A 23,281-nucleotide genomic window follows, 5' to 3' on the forward strand; every position below is an offset into this window, starting at 1 on the left:
AAGTCCGATATGAGCACATCGCAAGAGAGAGAATGTGGGAAATGAGGCGGAGGTCGCACAAAGGGTATTTATAGAAGAAGTCGCGATCGAGATTAAGTGACTCTTCGTCTTCCCGTCCCGATCCTGCCACGTGTTTCAGTAGCACCCAACTGTGAAGCAGTTACTCTTTGAAGAGCTTTTAATGTAGGTGCGCAGCTCGAGGCAACCGTTGGAATTCTCTGACCAACGTTTCGCATTCTCCCGCCAAAAATAAATCAGCATCTCCCATAACGGTTTTAAACCTATAAGCAGGATATGCCTATGCTAGTCATACCGGCTTGGGGGCTAGTTGTATGGGGGCTGACTAAGTTCCATACCGGTTTAAGTTATACCGGTCTAATAGCTTTTGGGCTTACGAGCCTGGGCTTAAATCCAGTCTATATCTCCAGCGCCTACGGGCCTAAAAGATATACTTTCAGTAAAAGATAAGAATATATCCTAAGGGAATATTCCTGGGGATATCTCCCTTAAATACCGGGCCCAACCCAGATATGGGCTTATTCGGGTCCCTATAAATACTCTGTTGATCTGAGTCATGAGGTACGTTGACGAATCCCAATACATTATACTTGAGAGCTACCGGCTTTTAACCTAATACTGACTTAGGCATCGGAGGGGCGTTCCTCGGATCAACCCCCGAGGCTAGTTTACTTATTCTCTTTTGCAGGGATCCAAACCGGCTTCAATACAAGGACTTAACGGTCCAAGACCCTGTAATTTGTCCCATGCCGGAATAGTTAGGATTGTTTTAGACCTGATAAGTAGGATCAATTGGATCTTAATCCTCAATTTTATTACCCAGCGAATCCGGATCAGATCTGAATCTATACCTAAAAATCGGATTTAAAATCTACAAGATTCGGTCGAGATCTTACCCATTGACATCCCTTGTACCAATGGAAAACAACTTACATTTTTCTGTCTTCGTTTTATTTCAACTTCCTAGGATAACTATATTACCGGAAACTTCTCTTTCTTCTCATTCACGCAGAGTGTACGAATGAATTACTGACACTAGTCCTTCATAGTTTACATGCGTGTCTTATATAATTGTTACTTTCCTTCTTTTGAAGCTATTTCAATGTCGCTTTTGGCTCACTTTTCATGGAATTAGTCGATTTAATACTTTAAATATTTTGGTAGAGGATTTCTCCAAACACTGCCAAATCTCCACCTCCATTTCATTACGGTTGAGCTACTTTGGACCTTTTTCTTGTGATATATATATATAAATATTTATTATTGACAAGATTGAGGCGGATATTGGTTAAGATTAATGTTATCTAATTGAATATGGTCGGTGATTTACTTCGTCCAATACTTTTTTTCAAGGGTTCTTCGTCCATCTCTGAAAGAGGTAGAAAGATTCAACTCTTTCAAAAATGCAATAAGTAATCATATCTTTAAGGCCGTATGGAACGGAGATTGATGCAATTGCCAATTATACCGTGGAAGTTGCATGGCATTACATCACTCTCTTTCACAAAGAAGTATTAAAGAGCGACTAAAAAGACTTTTATGGTTCTTTTAAATAGTTTTTTCTTTTTGACATCCCATTTTAAATAGTTACAAGTGGGAGGCCTTTGTATATTCAAAGTGGATAGTCACACATGACACAATGACATAATAAAGTAATCATAAGTCGAGATAAATTTATACAAGTGTTAATAAGTTTAAATAAATTTATATATAAATATTTTCTGCTTCCTTGAGTTATTTCTTTCGTATATTTATTTATTCTACAAAACGTACACATTATTACAAAATATTAGTAATATGATGATTTTTAGTACTACTTTTTCCGTCACATATAGTTCCTCATTCTATTTTTTCCACAAGAATTAAGATAAGTAAAATCTAAGAAGGATAATAAAGATTTTTTGTTTAATTAAATAAATATAGTAGGGAAAAAGATGATTTTAAGAGAGAGAATGAAAAATTATTGGTGAAAAACAGCATTAATTGTAACACTTGGGTTGAATAAAGAAAGCAAAAAATTAATTTCAATAAGAAACAAATGATACAGACATGGTATTTTTAGATGAATTACATAAAAATGTGGAACGAAATATGGAAACAAGAACTATATTTTAGGACATCCAAATAGAAATGAGAACTATATTTTAGAACGAAGTGAGTAATATTTTGTTACTTTTTTGTTTATTCTTTCAGCCTGTGTAAAAAAAACAAAGACACTTCAACCCTGTAAAATCTCTTTTGTTCCTATGGGTTGTTTCTTTCGTATTTCTTATCAATTCTGCAAAAAGCACAAATTATTATCACACAACAGTTCACTTGTGGTGCTTCTAACCAAACAATTAGGCCTGCTAGTAGTTGATCTTAGTCTCAACCGCAATGTCAAAAGCCTTCAATCGCCAACCAATCGTTTTGTATATGAATCCCAAAGATGATGATCGTGTACGATGTTCATCTACACAAGTTTCGATATAACCAAGTCCAACAGCATACAAGCTGGTTCTCAGAAACATGAAAGTCCGCCACTCGATTTACACAGGGAGTCTGGAGAGATGAGTGAATAAGACTACTTGAGATGCAGATGGCATATACAAACAACTCAGACCACTGCAGGTTCAAACTAGAAAACCCCCTTTTGCATTTATCAACTTCACGAGATATTTTTGTTGCATTTTTCACTCTGGCAGAGTTCCATGAAAAGATCTCAGCAGGTCCCCCTGTCGTTATGCAGAACATAGATAAATCCACAGCTCACAACAAACCCAGCTTAAAAGCAACTGCCTACTACAAGAAGAATGAAGTACTTGAAACAATCAGGAACAACAAAACTATCATTCTGAGTTCTGACTCTGAAACCAGCCAGAATCTGAACATACATACATCGATATATGGTATAAACCCACCTCAACTAAATCAAGCAAAGTACTTGACATAACAATCATCACAGAACATTTATTTTTGAAGAACTTTAAGGCTTTAAAAGGATGTACTAAGAAATTAAGATTTAAGACTACTAAAAATATGAAATTTTTTCATATAGCACTCAAGCCAAAAGTTAAAGTACAACTGACCTACATATCAATCTAAGATGTTTATGTAAATTAGGAAGCAAAAGTGATATGTTAAAGACCTCAAATGTTCTCTTAAAAATGGTCACAATCTGTTAGGCAAGATCAAGACTAAATGAATTCTACCTAATCTAGGCCCTCTGACCCTGTGAGCAAGTACCTAGGCCCTTAAGACAGGCACATAAGCTTAAATAAGGTACAGAAACTACATTGGTGCCAAGTCAGTGCATTACAAAATCTAGATTAGTGCAGAATCCAAATACTTAAGCTAAGTTAGATTCATAAGGAACCATATGCATTACCTGATGCTACCAGGTTTAGCCAGCTCGACGCATTTAAGAGCAAAATCCATGAAGTTGAAAACCGTTTTAGAACAAAATCTCGATTAGTGTAGAATCCAAGTACTTAAGTTAAGTTAGATTCATAAGGAACCATATGCATTACCTGATGCTACAGCCTACAGGTTTAGCCCATTTAAGAGCAAAATCCATGAAGTTGAAAACCATTTTAAAGCAAACTTCATTGCACTAGCAACGTCATCAATGTTCCTGTCATCAGAATGACAAAAGCATGTTACTAACAGGTTTCAGGTTCGGAAGGTAATAAACAATAAGCAAGAGACAAAAAAAACACAGAATTGACAAAATTAAAGGATAGTGCACTCAAAATCTGAAACAGCTGATAAAGAGAAATAACAGGTGCTGAAGTTAAAGTGTTGTCAAATTCATCTGGATCATAAATTTGACTCTTTCTAAGTATTATTAGAATGATGTGGAAGAAAAACGTAATGCACCAATAGATATTATAAAGGGAGATAATTAACTAATTGCCACATATAGTGGTAATTAACTAAATCTCATCTTTATCACAAATAAATATAGGACAAATATTAATATGTCCAGAATCAGGAAAAAGACGATATGAGATGCTTGGCAGCTTTTAGGGACAGGAAAATCCTCGAGGACATTACAGGAAGCATACACAAACAGGTGTAAATGATGAGTATAAGCAACCATATTCACAAGGTTGTTGGGTAAGATATCATGCACTCTAGCATAGCTCATCCCATAATGGTTTTCAAATCAAATTTGCAGCCTTTGGTTCTGAGGGAAAGGGATAAAACATTAGAGTATCAGGAAAGGGATAAACTCAAAACCTCCGGCAGGCCAGCTAAACTGAGAAAAAAGGGAAACTGAGGAGCTGAGGAGTAACACATGTCAACTACTAAGCCAAAAATAAACATAGCTCAGTCTCACTGTGCAAAATCCAAAAAATAACGACAAGAAGGGTCGAACCAAAGGAAGGTAGGGATCACACACCGAGTAGATATTCCTTAAACAAGCTAGGACCAATTAAGATTTGATGGGCATTAACCAAGATCTAGCTATGAACAACTAAGATATACAAATTAATAGATGATAAATTGAGAGTATATAAGGGTATTTTCTCTTCCGCTTATTTCTACTTATTTTCATAAATATTCAGAAAAGTTCATGAAAAATAAGGAAAAGTTCAAGAGAAGTTACGAAAATTTCAGAAAAATTAGGAAAAGTTCAGAACATTGAGAAAAGTTCCGAAAGTTCAAAAAATTAAGAAATGTTCTCAAAAGTTGAGCAAAATCAAAAAAAAAATAAAAATTGATATAATCATTTAGATCCAGGAAAAAAAAGTAGAATAGAACAGACCCTAAATGGGGATAATTAGAAAAGTAAGCTAGCAAGAACCAAGAACATGAAAAAAATAACTATTCACTAGTACCAAATCAGCAATAAGAAATAAAAAAAGTAAGATTAAGCACAATAGACTTTACTAAAAGCTTCAAATCTTCTATAAAATTTTGTGTTCGAGTTCACAATCATCTAACTTCAACCTAATCTACGCCCCTTTATTGGCTTCTCTCCTAATAATTGGAAATGAATGATGCACTAGCCACTAAGAAGAACAAGGGTAGAGAGTTTGTTCGTACAAAGAGGAAAGAGTGGGGTATTTGTAGTTTGTACCCCCTTCTTGTTTTATGAAATAAATAAAGGCTGCTGGTAGAAAACTGGCAGAAAACAGGAGCGACAGCTCATCTTGGCAGGAGTGACCATTCCTAGGACATTAACATTCGTTAACACGTTTGATCAAAACTAAAGGAGTGACCTTTCTACTTGCTTGGAGCACTCACTCTGTTTGGAAATGAACAAAAGGCCATAGATTGGAACCCGCTCCAAGCCTTGAAGAGTGCAAAATCCTGGTTTATGTTTTAAGCAGGTAAACACAGAGCGCTCAATCTGTTTGATGCTGGAGCCACCGCTCCTTTCTCCACTAATGGAGCTTTCAGTAAAAACATTTTCCTTAACTGTTGCAAAGGGAGGAAAGCAAAAGAGAAGAGAGGAAAAGGGGCTATCTGCTCTATATCATGTCCAAAGATGTTAAAGCGGAAACGAGGTGAAACAGGGGAAAAACAAAAATAGAAAGGAGGAGAAAGGAACTAGAACTACTCTATGATGGTGACCTTAACTCACTTATCAGGGAGAGAAAAGGGGAAACTTCCTAGGTATGTAGAATGAAGAATCATTGTCTACATGCAGCCTCACGCCAATTATGAGAGAGCATTGTAGTTTCCAGGATGTCTACTGTTGACTGCAAAAACGTGCAGCAGCTTCAGTATTCATTTAGCATCACAGATTCACAATTCACTCCTCCAGAAAGCTTAGATAGATGATGTTTAGTATATGCTTATCCGTTTCCTTAACAGCCCTTTTGGTGGAATACTACGAGCAGTGTACATGAGAATAGATGAGAAGTAATAGCTATTAGCTACTTCTTTTTTTTTTTTTTTTTTTTTTTTTTTTGACGGGAGCTATTAGCTACTTCTTAGGTCAACTATAGCCACATCACTCAAGAACTATATTACCAATTACCAGAACTATGAATCTTAATACGTAAACAGAGACAAGTTCAGCAACTAAAAACTCTGTAGAGAGAAAAATCATCCAAACTTCAAAGCTAATTATATGTGCAATAGTCAATCCATTACAAATCAGATGAGAAGCGTCTAGGAAACAACTAATTAACTAAAGCAACCATGGGCATATAGGGTAAGGGAAGATGAGAATATTCGAATCTTCAAATTTCCCTCATAAGTTATATAGTGAGAACCTTCACAGAGATATGATTTTATTGAACTACCTACCTGTTCTCAAATTTAAAAGCCAATTATAGCACTCAAACACAACTATAGTAACCACAAAAGACAATAGTGATAGTATTATATGAAATCAGAAAGGGCAATGGATTGAAAATTCTTACAATAAAATCAGACACATAGCCGAGAACCATCGAATTGAAAACAACGTAAATTGACCAGAAGATTGTTAGGCATCCTTGTAAGCACTAGAAAGCTCCTCAATATCCATCTCAGCATCATCGACAAGCACATTCTCCTGTAAACCATCCATTGCACTCTCCTGCTCTAGGTTCATTCCGAGAATTTCGTCCTCGGAATCATTCTTGAACAAGTCCTTATCCTCAATATCTGAAAATTCATCAAAACTGGCAGCCTTCTTCTTCTTCCCTCTATAACCAATTAAATTCATAACCTTTTCCTTCCAAAGAACCAAGGGGCATTTTTCAATCAACTCCGACCCTGCATATGCCTCATTCAAATACACATGAAAACGTTTCCCTCTCTCTGAAACATAAAATATACCAAAATGCTTCAATAGCAACCTCATCAACTTCTGAGGCATCACAAGCTCTCGTCGAAAATGCGTCAAGTGGTCCGTCACCAGCCTCTTTTCAAGTGTAAAACTAAGCAACTCATGCATAACAGCCACTGCCCGTTTATCAAATTCTTGTGATCCTGCTACAAGGCCTCGAGCATCAGCATACGGAGATAAATACTCTCTTTGCTGAAAATGCTCCAAAGTCCCACTAAACCTAAACATCTTCTTAAAATTCGGTGGAAACTTCATCGGAAAGGCCAATGACAGCTTCCCCGGTGATTTTTTTTGCAAATGCAACTCATCCCCACTAATTTCTCCCACTCTTCTCTCCAATTCCGTGACCGCCCACTCATTTTTCCAATCAACAAGCTCCAAAAACTCTTGATCCTCACCTCCATCATCAGCCTCATACTTAACCAACCTAAACAAATTCGGATACTTATGCACCCAATTGCTCCTAAAATTCCATGGCAACCCAAAATCCCTCCTAAAATGAGCAATCTTATCGACCCGCAATCGCTTATCGACCGACATCATCAAAATCCTGGTGACATACTCAGCCACCTTATCAGAATGCGCCTCAATTTCTCTCTCCTCCTCCTCAATCAACTCCTCAGCTTCCTGGGTCATTCCAACCCACAAAACTCCCTTACCATCTTTATACAATTCAAACAATTTCGGGGATTTTCGTAAGAAATCAGATAATTTATGGGGTTTAGGGAGGCTAATTTGGTGACGATGTTGCTCAAGAAATCTAATTGAAATCACATGTTCTGGTTCAGATTTGATTACCTCCATTAAATGGTGGATTTTGGAGAAAATTTTCCATTTTTCGGTGACGATTTCGAGGTCGTGAACTCGCTTCTTTTTGCTCCTGTCTTGAACTCTTTTGCTTGTTGTCATTTGACGATTTTGGTGGGTGTTTGAGAGGAGGACGTTGTAAGGGTGTGTTTGGGTGTGGAATTCTTTGGTGGCTTTGAGTTTGATAATTAGCTTCAGAGCCATTGTTGTATGAATGAAGGGTTTAAGAGTTTCAAGTTCAAGACTTCAAGTTGTGGAAGACAAAGTCACAAAGAGAGGTTTTAGAATTGTCCTCCTTTAGCAAATGCTACCATAAGCAAGTCCTAACGAATAACGGCTAACTTTAGCAAAGGGCTTTGCTATTTGACGCTTATATATTCCTACTAACGCCCTAAATACAGTATTTTTATACTGTATATTTATACATTTTTTTTCTCCTTTTTCCTTCCCCTCTCCCTTTCCCTTCACCACCATTGGAGCCGCCACCACCACCACCAACACCTCCGCCACCAACACCACACCAACGCCGCTGCCACCAACACTTGTTCGGTTGTTCTTTTGATTAAACAGTAAAAATAATTATTGTACGAACATAACTTTGCAAACTCAACAGTAAAGTTTTTGAACTTGATTTTTTTTCAAAGCACGAAGAACATAGCACGAAGATGAGACTGTTTACTATTATTGTTTACCATGATTTTTTCAACTGAAAATAGTAGTAAACAATAATTATTGTTCCCTGTTAAGTTGAAAAACAATATGAAAATAATATACCAAATTGGCTGAGGAAGAAACCACCACACACAGCAACACAAGGAGGCTGATTTTTTTTAAAAAAAAAAATTATACAGAGGCGTCCGCTATGGATGCCCCACCACCGGTGGAGGCGTCCATGGCAGGCGCCTCACCCTCTGGTGGAGCGCCTGCCATGGACGCCTTCACCGATGGTGGGGCATCCATGGTGGACGCCTCCACCGATGGTGGGGCATCCATGGTGGACGCCTGATAAGTGCGTTCCTAACGCACTTTATGACTTCCTTTTGGCTTGTTTTGGTTCCCTTTTTTCCCCTTTCTTCCCTCTTTCTCCTCACTTTTCCCTTCTATTTCATTCACTTGATCATAGTGACATTTTGCTAGATTTTCGATCTATTTTAATCGAATTTCTAGCACATATGCTTTCACCATGTTTGCTCGTGTTTTTATTGCAGGTATGACCCTTTTCGGGCCGAGTAATGCGAGACATGGCACAAGGGAACGAGCTAGAGGATGAGAGGGAGCATGAGGTGCGCCTAGAGCTCCCCGCACACGATGGTGCGCCCGCACATTCTGCTGGTGCGCCCGCACCATCGACTTATTATGAGACACATTACAGACGACTTCGGTGCGCCCGCACCTGTGTCACGTGCGCCCGCACCAACCAATGGTGCGCCCGCACCAGCTGCGGAGGATTTTTACCATGAGACAGATGACTCAGGTGCGCCCGCACCTAAGGTCTGGTGCGCCCGCACCATGCGTTCCGGAAAAGAAAATTTCGTTCATTAAACCCTTTTTCTCTTTTAGTTTTGGACTTACGCTTTCATTCTAGTTTTCACACAACATTCTAGGGTTTTGTATTAGAGAGAAAACACTTTAGTTTGATTGAGATTTGAGAATTGTTGATCATAGTTTGTGATTTCCAATACATTCAAGGTACTTTTCATTCAATTCAATTCAAAGTTTTAGTTTTTATTTCATTCTTTCCGTCTTTGTTCTTGCTTTTGATTATTCTAGATCTTTATTCTCTTAGCCCCATAATTGCGATTTACATTAGTTAAATCATTACTTAATCATGTTTAGCCTTAGATTAGTCATAGATTCATTGTTTAATTGCTTTAACTCCATGATTAGTGAGTAGTTTCATAATCTAGGGTTAGGGTGAAAGTATGAATTAGGGTTTTAAATATGATGTTGATGTGATTGTGATGTATGGAGAAGCTTATGCATTGATCTTGGTGTTTTGAGACCTTAGATAGATATTGATCACATTTATACTTTGGTATTTTGATTTCAAATGTTCTTAAATCGGATTTTGAACTCTTTTATCATCCCCAAGAATCAACTTAATTTCTATACCAAGATATTGGATGGAAATTAAGGGGATCCTTCATTAGGGGTTTTCCAAACTTATTGAATCTCTTAATCAATTAACTAAAGACCATTCGAGAGAGGATTTAGTTGATAGATTAAGTGATTACTCTTGAGGACCATTCGAGAGAGGACTCGAGTATTTAGAGGAGAACTAAACCTTGCATAATCGTCTTTGTTGCTTCACAATCGCATTAACAATCATCATCCGTTCTTATTCATACTAGTAACCTTAACTCTAGTGTCTTTTATTTTGATATTTAATATTGTATATTTGCTTGTTCTATTGTTAGTTTAGTCTTTGTTACCAAACATCTTTCAAACCCCCAAATACCTTTCAATTAGGTAGTCTGACTTGATAGACTTTAATCAATCCCATTTTCCCTTGGATCGACCCTTGACTTGCCCTTACTATTCTCTTAGTAATTGCTTGTTAGGACTTATAAATATTGTTTGGAAAGCGGTTCTTAGTGCCTTAACGACACACTAAAAACCTCTTATCAAAATGGCGCCGTTGCCGGGGAACTTGTGCTATTGATTGAAGTATATTTTAGTTTAGTTTGCTTAGTTGATTTTTCTTTTATTTTTGTTTTAACTGTGGTTGTTATTTGCTAATCCTCTGCTTAGCTTTGTTGTGTTACATGAGAAGAAGAACTCACGGTTCACCCACATTGCCTCTAGATCCTGAAATTGACCGTACATTGCGAAAGCTTCGGAAGAATTTGGAAAATTTGACTTTGGGTTCCGAGCCATCTTCACCAATCTCAAGTACATCAAGTGAAGTTGAACCAGAAATGGGTGAAGCAAATCCACAACTGTTTAGGGATTTCGGAAATCCGGGTTCCTATGTTCTTCAAGGTGGAATTCGACTCCCCACCACCACTACAAATTTCAGCATTCACCCTCAGTATACTCGGATGGTGAAAGCAGAGCAGTTTTGTGGGGGTAGATGAAGATCCTCTAGACCATCTCGACAGGTTTCTTGAGATCTGTCCATGATAACAACTAATGATGTCTCTCCTGACTACATCAAGATGCATTTGTTCCGGTCCTCTCTTACCGGAAAAGCAAAGTCATGGCTCAAGAGCTTGCCTGCTAATTCCCTCACTACATGGGAAGAAGTCACAATGGCCTTCTTGAAGAAATACTTCCCGGAGTGGAAGACTGCGGACATAAGGAGGAAGATCTCCTCATTTGAGCAAGAGAACGATGAGACACTTGCCGAAGCTTGGGAGCGTTCAAGGAGATGATCCGTTCATGCCCACACCATGAGTTCAACAAGAATCTACTCATGCGATTTTTCTATGATGGTCTTGATCCGATTTCACGGGCCAACCTTGATGCTGGAGCGGGAGGTCAACTTCTAAGATCCCGCAAGAACAACTTGAGTCCACAATTGAGGAAGTGATCAAGAACTACTCATGGGGTGGAAGACGAAGAGGTGCTCAACCTAAGAAGAGCGGAAAGTTTGAAATTGACCCCATGGATCAAATTCAAGCCAAGATGGACCAACTCGACAAGAAGCTCTCCAAGATCAATCTTGCATCGTCTACTCCTTCACAGGTAAACTCTTTTTCTTGTGATATTTGTGGTGGTACTAACCATGATACTTCTTATTGTGGAGGTACCCATTCGGAGCATGTGGCGGCAATAAATTCAAGAGGAGAGGTATCAAGGAAACCAAGGGTATAGGAACAATCAACAAGGAGGTTGGAGACAACCTCAACAAAACTACACCCAAGGATTCAACCAACCTCAACAAGGATGGAATCAACCTCAACAAGGGTACAACCAAGCTCACAACCAAGGGTATAACCAAAACCAAAACTATAACCAAGGTGGTTCCTCCTCACAAGGGTCCAACACTTACCAAGATCCACATCAAAGGACCAACAACCCAAAACCTCCCTCCAATCTTCCATTCCCCAAACAAATCCCGAACCTACACCATCTCCCGATCCAACCTCTCTCCAAATTCTCCAACAACTCCAATCCATGAACCAAATTCTCCAAAACCATGAGCAAAGGTTTCAAGAGCTACAAGCCCACAACAAAATGCTTGAAACCCAAATTGCCCAAGTAGCTGAAAAGAATCCCTCAACCCCCACTAATCAACTACAGCAACTTCGGCCAACCCATCCCTAACCCCAACCTCCATCAAGCCAAAGCCATTCATTTGAGGTCGGGAACAAGTTATGCGGGTCCTAAGATGCCAATGGGGAGTTAGAGAGGATAGAGAAGTGAGGTTGTTGAGAAGGAGGATGGAGCTGAGGAAACTGAGAAAGGGAGTTGGGAGAAAGATGAGTCACATGTTCAAGTTGGTGACAAAAACCATTGCCATCACCTCCACCAACCAAATCCTATGTGCCTCCGGTTCCCTATCCTCATAGGTTGGTAGAGAGAAAGTTGAGTGACAAGTTCACTAAATTTCTAATGTGATGAAGAGCCTGCAAATCAACATCCATTCCTTGAGGCTATGTCTCAAATGCCAGCTTATGCTAAGTTCTTGAAAGAGATCCTCTCCAATAAGCGAAAACTTGAAGATGAGCTTATCTCCCTACCTTACCAAGTGAGTGCTCTTGTGCAACGAACTATGCCCAAGAAGCAAAGAGATCCCGGGAGTTTCACCTTGCCGGTGAAGATAGGTGATTAGAGCCTAAGGGTGCACTGGCCGATCTGGGAGCAAGTGTCAATTTGATGCCCCTTTCTATTGCAAAGCACCTAAAATTTCCTCTTCATCCTACGCGCAAAACGATTCAATTGGCGGACCGCACTGTGAGAGTCCCTTGTGGTGAGTTGGAGGATATACCGATTCAAGTTGGGCATGTGTTTGTACCATGCGACTTTGTGGTGATGGATATGGAGGAAGATCCTGAGACTCCTCTTATTCTGGGAAGAGAAGCTCTAAAGACTTTGGGTGCCGTGATAAACTGCAAAAACGACACAATCACGGTTGAGGTAGCTAATGAGCGGGTGGTGTTTGAGTTCTCTAAGACATGGAAGAGACCTATGATGGAGAAAATTTCTCGGGTAAGCCTAGTAGAAGATGAGGTAGAGGACCATGAGTTGGTTAACTGGGACGATTGTATGCTCACTTACCGACACCCTTAGCTTGGACATGGAAGAGGAACAGCAAGATGAGGCGTTTGAGGTTCTAGCTCATCATCCACGATAAAGAGGAGTGTTCTAAGCCTCCTCCCAAGGTAGAGTTCAAACCCCTTCCCTCCTCTCTTAGATATGTTTTTCTTGATGATGCATGTACTTATCCTGTTATTGTCAATTCGAGTCTTGATGACATTTCTATATCAAAACTGATTGGAATTTTGCAAAAATATAAAGATGTCATTGGGTATTCGATTGATGACCTTAAGGGGATAAGCCCTTCTCTTGCTATGCATCGTATCCATCTCATCGATAGTAATGCCTCCTCCATCGAGCATCAGAGAAGGCTCAATCCCAACCTCAAAGAGGTTGTGAAAAAGGAGATCTTGAAACTACGTGACGCGGGAATCATCTATGCTATCTCAGATAGCAAGTGGGTGAGCCCGATTCACGTGGTTCCAAAAAAGGAGGCATGACTATAGTTGAGAATGAGAAAGGAGAAACAATCTCAACTAGGACTGTCACTGGGTGGAGAGTCTGTATTGATTACAGAAAACTGAACAAATCCACCCGGAAAGATCATTTCCCCCTTCCCTTCATTGACCAAATGTTGGAGAGGCTTGCTCGTCATTCACACTTCTGTTTTCTCGATGGTTATTCCGGATTCTTTCAAATCCCCATTCATCCGGATGACCAAGAGAAAACCACCTTTACTTGTCCGTATGGGACATTTGCATATCGAAGGATGCCCTTTGGTTTGTGTAATGCCCCATCCACTTTTCAAGGTGTATGACAGCAATCTTCTCTGACATGCTAGAAGATTCCATTGAAGTTCCATGGACGACTTTAGTGTGTGTGGTTCGTCTTTTGACACATGTCTGGTTAATCTTGAATGTGTGTAAAAAGGTGTCAAGAGACGAACCTGTACTGAATTGGGAAAGTGTCACTTTATGGTCGAGGAAGGCATTGTACTTGGGCATAAAGTGTCGAAAAAGGGTATTGAGTAGATCCGGCAAAGGTTTCGGTTATTGAGAAGCTTCCGCCACCGAACTCGGTGACGGGAGTTCGTGCTTTCCTTGGACATGCTGGTTTTTACCGCGTTTCATCAAGGATTTCTCTCAAATAGCCAAACCATTGACGAATCTACTTCAAAAGATGTAGATTTTGAGTTTGATGAGTCTTGTACTAAGGCTTTTGAAACTCTTAAAAAGCCCTTACTTCTGCCCCCATTGTGCAAGCTCCGGATTGGAGCTTGCCTTTTGAACTAATGTGCGATGCTAGTGACTTTTCAGTGGGAGTTGTTCTTGGGCAACGCAAGGAAGGGAGGCTTCATGTGATAGCCTATGCAAGTAGGACTCTGGATGATGCTCAACGGAACTATGCAACTACGGAGAAGGAAATGTTGGCCGTAGTCTTTCTTTGACAAGTTCCGTTCCTACTTGACATGTAATAAGGCGGTGGTGTATACGGATCATTCTGCGGTCCGGTATTTGATGAGTAAGAAGGATGCCAAGCCTAGGCTCATTAGGTGGGTGTTGCTTCTTCAGGAGTTTGATTTTGAGATGAAAGAGAAGAAGGGGACGGAGAATGTGGTAGCTGACCATCTTTCTCGCCTCCCTCTTGACAATCTGGAGGAGATTCCTATCGAGGAGATTTGAGAGAAGAAGCATTGTTCGCCATTCTGAACAATGAGGTTCCATGGTTCGCTGATTATGCAAATTATTTGGCTTGTGGGATTGAACCTCATGGTTTTATTCCCAACAAAGGAAGCGTTTTTAAAGAAGTTTCGATTCTACTGGGATGACCCGCTCCTTTTTAAGAAGTGTGCTGATGGGTGTTTAGGGGTGTGTCCTAATCATGAGATGCCTCGTTTTGCTCATTGCCATACTTTGGCATGTGGAGGCACGATGGAGCAAGCAAAACTGTTGCTAAGGTGCTCCAATGTGGTATGTTCTGGCCAACATTGCAAAAGGATGCCCGCATTTGTGTGGCTTGTGATAGATGTCAAGGAGTGGTGGCATCACAAAGCGACACGAGATGCCTCAACAGAACATTCTTGAGGTTGAGCCGTTTGATGTCTGGGGAGTCGACTTTATGGGCCATTCGTTCCTTCCTGTGGGAATGTGTACATTCTTGTTGCGGTCGACTACGTGACAAAATGGGTTGAAGCCATTGCCTCCCACCAATGACCATAAGGTAGTACCAAGCTTTGAAGAAGATCATCTTCCTCGATTTGGGGGCTCCCATGTGTTGATCAGTGATGGCGGTTCACACTTCGCCAAAAAGCAATTAGAAGCTCTATTGAAGAAATACGGGGTGAATCACAAAGTAGGTCTTCCTTATCACCCCCAAACCAAGGCCAAGTTGAGGTCTCGAATCGAGAGGTTAAGAAATCCTTGAGAGAGTGGTCAATAGGACACGAAAGGATTGGTCTTTGAAGCTTGATGAGCCTTTGGGCTCTTCGCACGGCTTTCAAGACGCCATAGGCACCACTCCCTATCGCCTTGTGTATGGCAAGCATGTCATTTGCCGGTTGACTAGAGCACAAGGCTTGGTGGGCATTAAGGAGCTCAACATGGATCTTCAACTTGGCGGGAGAAGCTCGAAAAGAAAGGCTAGTAGAGCTGGAGAACTTCGTTTTGACGCTTATGAGAGTTCTAGCTTACAAAGAGCAAACGAAGAAATGGCACGACCACCGGATTCAACAACGAGAATTCCAGGTTGGGGACAAAGTCTTATTGTTCAACTCAAGACTAAAGCTCTTCCCCGGAAAGTTAAAGTCCAAGTGGTCGGGTCCTTTCTCCGTGTTGAAGACTACTCCATATGGCGGGGCTTATGAAGTTATGGGTGAGAACGGTCCATTTTGGGTAAACGGTCAAAGGTTGAAGTTCTATCATGATTCTCATGCCGTTGGTTCAATTTGTTGCCTGATTCTTCGCTCACCTGAACGACTCTTATGATGGTCGTATCCTTTTTAGTCAAGCTAAGGACTTAAAACAAGCGCTACACGGGAGGCAACCCGTTTCTTTTCTTCCCTTTCTTTTATTTTAGTTTATTTTTCTTTTGTTTGTTAGTTAGAATTTTGATTTATCAGTTAGCCATGAGAGCTACATTGGGACATCTGAGTTATTGTGAAAAGTAAAGTGTGATTCGAAAAAGAAAGAGTGAGAAAACAAAAGGTTAGGTGCTCCCGAACCGCGTGGACGTGCGCCCGCACCATTCTAAATTTTTTCGAAAGTTTAGTTTGGTGCGCCCGCACCTTTCTCTAAAACGTTTTTCAAAACAAAACAGAAGATTTTGTGCTCCCGCACCTCCTCAAGGTGCGCCCGCACCAAGAAAAAAAAAAATTTCGAAAAAACTTTGGTGCGCCCGCACCAAATTCTCCGGAGTTTTTGAGAAAAAAACAGAAGGTTTTGTGCGCCCGCACCTCCTCAAGGTGCGCCCGCACCATGAAATTTTTTTTTTTCGAAAAAAAACACTGGTGCGCCCGCACCAAATTCTCCGGAGTTTTTCAAAAAAAAAAAAAAAAAAAAAAAAAAAGGTTTGGTGCGCCCGCACCTCTGGATGGTGCGCCCGCACCAAACGTTTCTGAAACATTTTTTTTCGATTGGTGCGCCCGCACCTTGGAGAGGTGCGCCCGCACCTCTGGATGGTGCGCCCGCACCAAACGTTTCTGAAACTTTTTTTTTTGATTGGTGCGCCCGCACCTTGGAGAGGTGCGCCCGCACCAACCCGGCTGAGCGAAAAAAAAACGCACGCTTAACATTTTTTTCGGCCCTCCTCCATCTATTCTTCATAATTTCGAAACTCTCTCTCACACTCACTCACTTTCTCTCTCTTGCTCCTCTCTAGATCCGGCCACCACGACCCTTTTCCGGCGACTTCCGACGACTTTTATCACCGAAATCTTCATCATCTTTCTCTCTACACCATTCAAGAGCACAAAAATTGGGGTTTTGCAAGGATTTGATTTCTAGGGTTTCGAAATTGGGGATTTTCATCTCCATGTTGGTAACTCTCTTCTAATCCTTGATTTTTCATCAATAATCTAGTAATTTGGAGTTCTAGTGTGTTTTCTTTTAGATTGCAGTTTGTTTTCCTAAATTTTTTGATTATTCATGAACTTTGCTCCTATTTTGTGTTTGATTGTGGTGAACAAGTGTAATTTCATGTTGTTTGTGTATTTTCAGATTCTCTGATTTTCGTGAACTACATTGCATGAATTTCTAGTGTTGTTGCTTCTTGTGCACCAATTGTGATTGATTTGGTGATTTTGTCTTGAAAGTCTCTTGTAAGTGGTGATACTCTTGATTGTTAGCAACTTGGTTGCTACTAATTGTGGATTGGTTAGCTGGTAGATCTTAGGATTAGTTTTTCCTTCTTTTTGATTTTCCTTTTTTGTGTGTTTCTTTGTGTGGTTTTATTTTTCTTTTTGTGTGTTCTTTGTGTCGAAAATCCGTCTTGTGGTGTGTCATTGCAGCTGATCATCACTTCTCCTTCCACGTTTTGCAAAACAAAAATTTTTACCACCATGGGAAGAAGTAGTGGTGAAGGCTCGCTCCTCTAGGTCTAAGAGAGCAAAGACCGGGTCCTCTTCACAAGGACCCTTGTCCAGCTCTAATCCCCCTCCCCTCTATGCTGTGAAACTTCCCAATGCCGCTCATAAACAAATTTTTCAACAACTTTCTGAGCGCACGTTTCGTCCCACAAAGTTCTATGACTACACTACCTGCAACTACCTTAACATCGAATCGATGATAAGGGAGATGGCAGGTAATGTCGGGTTATCGGACTTTCTTGACGTCCATGCACCTACTTATGATCAACTCACTCTCGAATTCTTGAGTACGTTGAACATAAGTAAGGAGCGGGCACGGGTGCTCTAGCTATTCAATTTCGTATGTTTAATCAAGCTAGAGCACTCTCCTTCGACGAATTCTGTGAGGCATTCGGGATGGATTCTCGAGCTCCCTGTGATGCCCCTTTGGGCACCATCTGGCAGGGATACAATGAGCAAGAATGGTGGGCAAAATCACCAACGGCACGACTCCGTTTCGGACGAATTCGTCCAAAGCGTCGGAGATCATCCATCTTGCTCTCCGTTACTTCCATAGGATGTTGGTTTACACCATCTTTCCTAAACAGGAAGTAGGACAGTTGAGAAAGACGAGTTGCTGGTTCTTTGGTTGGCCACTGACGGGGCCCACCATAGAGCCCAATTAACTTTGCTGCGCTTCTCCTTCACCGACTGCAAGAGATTGGGGGGGGGGGGACTACGATGACTGGGGAGATCCTTTGTGGTGGAATGGTCACCCAGCTAGCGTCCTACCTCGAGTTGGACGATGACCTGGCTCGCTTGGAAGCTAGCGTGCCTACTGTTGGTCAGTCCAACAGATTGGATGGTACCAGTCTGCAGCAGATGAAATTTCTGCGCAATTACCAGAAGGAAAACTGCATTTGGCTTGTGGTGGGGGGCGACCTTACTGTTTTATAGGGCCCGATTTCATCTGGGACCTCCCCGCTAACTGCGCAAACCGTTGGCGGGTTCCCCTTCCCATGACATCCCACGGGCTGTCCCTGAGCCCATCCCTACGGAGCGCATTTCCACGCGTTTCCGAGAGGTCCAGGCCCGACCACCGCATTCCTGAGAGTGAGGTGGCCGAAGCTTCCTCCTCTCAATCCTTCGACATGGGCTCCGTCATGGCGGCCATAGCCCAGATGCAGGCCTCTCAGGAGGCCAATCACCGTGCGGTTACTGCTACTCTTGCCGGTATCCGCACCGACCTCGACCATGTTCTAGGGTGGCTTGGCGCACTCACCTCGCCAATGTCCACTCCGGACATGAGCCTCCCTTTCCCTAACCACCCCACTATCCTCCTTCTTTCGACCCTCAAGAAGGGCCGTTTGAGGAGCCTTCTTTCCGTCCTTATCCCCACTACCCATCCTACTATCCTGATGGGTACTCTGGTGGGTATTTCCCTCCTTACCCCCCCCGAGGGGTAATGGTGGGAACTATTAGAGCTTTTCATAACCCCCCTCCCTCTCCCTCCTTTTGCAACTCCGAGCGCGGAGTTTTGCTTAAGCTTGGGGGACTTGCATGTATGTCTATATCTTTGGGAGTTTTGGGGTCATCGATGGTTAGAATTTAGGGGTCTCATTGGTTTTCGGTATCAGTTGGTGATTATTCCTGTCTGTTGGTTTTGACTTCCCCCACCCCTGCTGACTTTCTTCACCTGATAGCTTTGCTTTGGTAGTTTGTTTTTGTTTGCTATTAAAAAAAAAAAAAAAAATCCTCTTTTATTCCTTTTCTTCTTTTTCCTGCATTCAGGATAGCTTGGTTGCATGCATGATTTGTAGCTAAAGTGTTCATGACTTGATTGGAAGACTTCCTTATATTAGACTTGATGATTTTGGAAGCCCTGTTGTGACTTTAAGCGTTCTTGAAAGCGATAACTTTTGGTAGAGTCTCTTTGAAATTAGGCGAGTTGGATGAATGGATTGCCTTGCCCCTTGTGCGACAAACCCTGAAGGAGGGCCAAGAACCTCGTAAGACTCACTCACAACCCTCGCCATTGATCGCCTAACTTGTGACTTGCATTTTAGCTCCCCAAGATTACATAAGACGAGCCTCTAGGAGAATGATTTAGGGCGTTTCTTTTGCTAGTAATAGGAGCTTAAAAACCAAAAGCTTGAATACCTGCATAATATTCGCTTCTCAACCCATCTGAGCCTTTCTATCCTATTTTGCTTAACCCACATAATGAGTCATGGCCAAACTTTCCCCAAAGTGGAGTGCATGTGTAGTTTGTGTTGAGTTAAGTTGTTTTGATATTAAGTCTTGGTTGAAAGTGAGTTAATGTGCTTGTATGATCGCAAAAGTTGAGAAAAAAATTTGTGAAAAAGAAAGACAAAAGAAATAAAAAAAAAAAGTTCTTATTGTTTGATTTGGTTTATTATTGAAAATGAAAAAAAAGAAAGATCAAATTGATGAGAAAAATGAAAAAGTTCACAAAGTGAAAAAGAAACAAGTGAAATTCAAGGCTATGTGTGAGATTTCTTTAATTGAGAATAGTGTTAGGACTAGCTTGGGGGAGTATTTACCCCTAGTTTGTACTCCACTTACCCTTTTTGCACCACATTCCTAGAATATAATCCACACCCCTAACCTCGCCCCGTTACAACCTTAATAAAGTCCCTTTTGACTTCTAGATTGGACTTGATCTATTTAGTAGTGGCGGGTGAGATTTTGTGCAAGTCATGATGAGGGTCATCAAAACGTGGTAGAGGCAAGCAATTATGGTTGAGCATCCCTAGGGAGGAGTCAAACTTGGGTCTTGGAAGTGGAGAAGAGTGAGAGATCATTCTTGGAAAGCTTTCTTTCAAAAAGACTCGGTTGATCGGTGGATTGAGACCTTAGAGTCACTCTTGTGCTTCCTAATCATCTTCCCTTTTGTGTTTGGTTGGTCTCCTAAATCTTGTTATGAACTCATTTAGCTTGCATGTCATGCTTGTAACCTTGCATTTAGAGCATATAGGTTAGTTTGTTGCATGTTTCCCTTTTTCTTTATTCTCTTTTTCTTCTTCCTTCCTTCATTCTCATTCTTCGTTTACTTGAGGACAAGCAAAACGCTAAGCTTGGGGGAGTTTGATAAGTGCGTTCCTAACGCACTTTATGCCTTCGTTTTGGCTTTTTTTGGTTCCCTTTTTTCCCCTTTCTTCCCTCTTTCTCCTCACTTTTCCCTTCTATTTCATTCACTTGATCATACTTGATCATAGTGACATTTTGCTAGATTTTCGATCTATTTTGATCGAATTTCTAGCAACATATGCTTTCACCATGTTTGCTCGTGTTTTTATTGCAGGTATGACCTTTTCGGGGCCGAGTAATGCGAGACATGGCACAAGGGAACGAGCTAGAGGATGAGAGGGAGCATGAGGTACACCTAGAGCTTCCCCACACACGATGGTGCGCCCGCACATTCTGCTGGTGCGCCCGCACCAAACACAAGGTGCGCCCGCACCTGTGTCACGTGCGCCCGCACCCACCAATGGTGCGCCCGCACCAGCTGCGGAGGATTTTTACCATGAGACAGAAGACTGAGGTGCGCCCGCACCTGAGGTCTGGTGCACCCGCACCTTGGCATGGTGCGCCCGCACCTCTTTGTGGTGCGCCCGCACCATGCGTTCCGGAATAGAAAATTTCGTTCATTAAACCCTTTTTCTCTTTTAGTTTTGGACTTACGCTTTCATTCTAGTTTTCACACAACATTCTAAGGTTTTGTATTAGAGAGAAAACACTTTAGTTTGATTGAGATTTGAGAATTGTTGATCATAGTTTTGTGATTTCCAATACATTCAAAGTACTTTTCATTCAATTCAATTCAAAGTTTTAGTTTTTATTTCATTCTTTCCGTCTTTGTTCTTGCTTTTGATTATTCTAGATCTGTATTCTCTTAGTCCCATAATTGCGATTTACATTAGTTTAATCATTACTTAATCATGTTTAGCCTTAGATTAGTCATAGGTTCATTGTTTAATTGCTTTAACTCCATGATTAGTGAGTAGTTTCATAATCTAGGGTTAGGGTGAAAGTATGAATTAGGGTTTTAAATATGATGTTGATGTGATTGTGATGTATGGAGAAGCTTATGCATTGATCTTGGTGTTTTGAGACCTTAGGATAGATATTGATCACATTTATACTTTGGTATTTTGATTTCAAATGTTCTTAAATCGGATTTTGAACTCTTTTATCATCCCCAAGAATCAACTTAATTTCATACCAAGATATTGGATGGAAATTAAGGGGATCCTTCATTAGGGTTTTCCAAACTTATTGAATCTCTTAATCAATTAACTAAAGACCATTCGAGAGAGGATTTAGTTGATAGATTAAGTGATTACTCTTGAGGACCATTCGAGAGAGGACTCGAGTATTTTAGAGGAGAACTAAACCTTGCATAATCGTCTTTGTTGCTTCACAATCGCATTAACAATCATCATCCGTTCTTATTCATACTAGTAACCTTAACTCTAGTGTCTTTTATTTGATATTTAAACTTGTGATATTTGCTTGTTCTAGTTGTTAGTTAGTCTTAATTGTTACCAAACATCTTTCAAACCCCCAAATACCTTTCAATTAGGTAGTCTGGACTTGATAGACTTTAATCAATCCCATTTTCCCTGTGGATCTACCCTTGACTTGCCCTTACTATTCTCTTAGTAATTGCTTGTTAGGACTTATAAATATTGTTTGGAAAGCGGTTCTTAGTGCCTTAACGACACACTAAAAACCTCTTATCAACGCCTTTAGGGTTCGAATTTTTTTTAAAAAAAAATATGGAGAGGCGTCCACCATGGACGCCCCACCATCGGTGGAGGCGTCCATGGTAGGCGCCTCACCTTGCGGTGGAGCGCCTGCCATGGACGCCTCCACCGATGGTGGGGCGTCCATAGTAGACGCCTCCCTTTTTTTTTTTAAAAAAAGTCACTGTAAATACAAAAACAGAGGAGAGAAGAAGGGTGAGGTGAGTGGTGGGGGTACGGCGGTGGTGGCGTAGCAGTGGGGCTGTGGTGTAGACACTAGTAGTGGCGTAGCAGTGGGGCAGTGGTGTCGGCACCGGTGGTGGTGATGTCGGTTATTAAGGAGGCACTAAGAGATCACTTTCTTTGCTGTTTTTACTTTGCTTTCACATTGCCATAACAAGCGTTAGTGCAAGATATGTGGTGAGTTGGTGACCACAGAGAAGAATACTGAAGATGATAAGTTTTTGTTTGGTAAAGGTGGAGGATTCAGTGGAGGATTCGGTGGCGGCGGTGGTGGTGGAGGATTTGGGGGAGGTGCTGGTGGTGGCCATGGCATCAGTGGAGGCATTGGAGGTGGCCATGAAATTGGTGGTGAAAGTGAATGGAGAAGGGGAGCAAATTTGAAAATGAAAAAATACAGTATATTCTACGTATTTAGGGCGTTACTAGGAAATCTTAGGGCGCCGTTTAGCAAACCAGTTATAGCAAATGCTACCATAAACGTTCAGGTCAGACGTGTGTCCTAACTCCTATGCTCACTGTTAGAAAAAAAACTAGAGGTGTTCATTTTCAACCCTAATTCAGCCCGTTTACAAGAGAGTTGAGCTCTAACTGGGCCGGGTGAAAAACGAGCTATGCTAGAAATGAAAAAAGGTTGGGTGTTAAATGGGCTGTATTAGAAAAATAAAAGGCTAGGTTCTCAGAAGATGTACTGTCTTCATTGTTTAAATGGGTTGTATTTGGAAATTAACTAACTGTTGAAATGTACTGTCTTCATAGTTTAACTTTTTGTTTTCACAGAACTTATCTCCTCTTATTCTCTCTCCTCTCTCCTCTCTCCCCTCTCTCCCTAACTATCTCTTTCCCCAAAATTAAATCCTAAAAGAATCTCCCTAAGAGCAATGCCATTGGTGATGAGTTCACCAAAATCTGAAA

General features: G+C 41.0%; 1 protein-coding gene and 1 non-coding gene across 4 annotated transcripts; both read right to left on the reverse strand.

Moving 5' to 3' along the window:
• Positions 1 to 2,015: 2,015 nt before the first annotated feature.
• LOC104895637 (protein WHAT'S THIS FACTOR 1 homolog, chloroplastic) lies at positions 2,016 to 7,941 on the reverse strand. Of its 3 annotated transcripts, none has more exons than XM_010682208.4 (3): positions 6,378 to 7,941; positions 3,528 to 3,631; positions 2,016 to 2,732 (listed from the first exon to the last, which is right to left on the reverse strand). In XM_010682208.4, the coding sequence occupies exon 1, from the start codon at positions 7,796 to 7,798 to the stop codon at positions 6,443 to 6,445; it is 1,356 nt and encodes a 451-aa protein (XP_010680510.2). In that variant the 5' UTR covers positions 7,799 to 7,941; the 3' UTR covers positions 2,016 to 2,732; positions 3,528 to 3,631; positions 6,378 to 6,442. The 3 variants fall into 3 exon arrangements, with proteins under 3 accessions (XP_010680510.2, XP_010680499.2, XP_019104861.2); XM_010682197.4 differs by having other exon boundaries at positions 2,016 to 2,799; XM_019249316.3 differs by lacking the exon at positions 3,528 to 3,631.
• Positions 7,942 to 10,887: 2,946 nt separating this feature from the next.
• LOC125494478 (small nucleolar RNA R71) lies at positions 10,888 to 10,993 on the reverse strand. Its single transcript, XR_007270726.2, has one exon. It is a non-coding gene; the product is annotated as a small nucleolar RNA R71 (small nucleolar RNA).
• Positions 10,994 to 23,281: the final 12,288 nt, after the last annotated feature.

This window comes from Beta vulgaris, chromosome 1 (assembly GCF_026745355.1).
Source record: "Beta vulgaris subsp. vulgaris cultivar EL10 chromosome 1, EL10.2, whole genome shotgun sequence".
In the NCBI taxonomy this organism is placed as follows: domain Eukaryota; kingdom Viridiplantae; phylum Streptophyta; class Magnoliopsida; order Caryophyllales; family Amaranthaceae; genus Beta; species Beta vulgaris.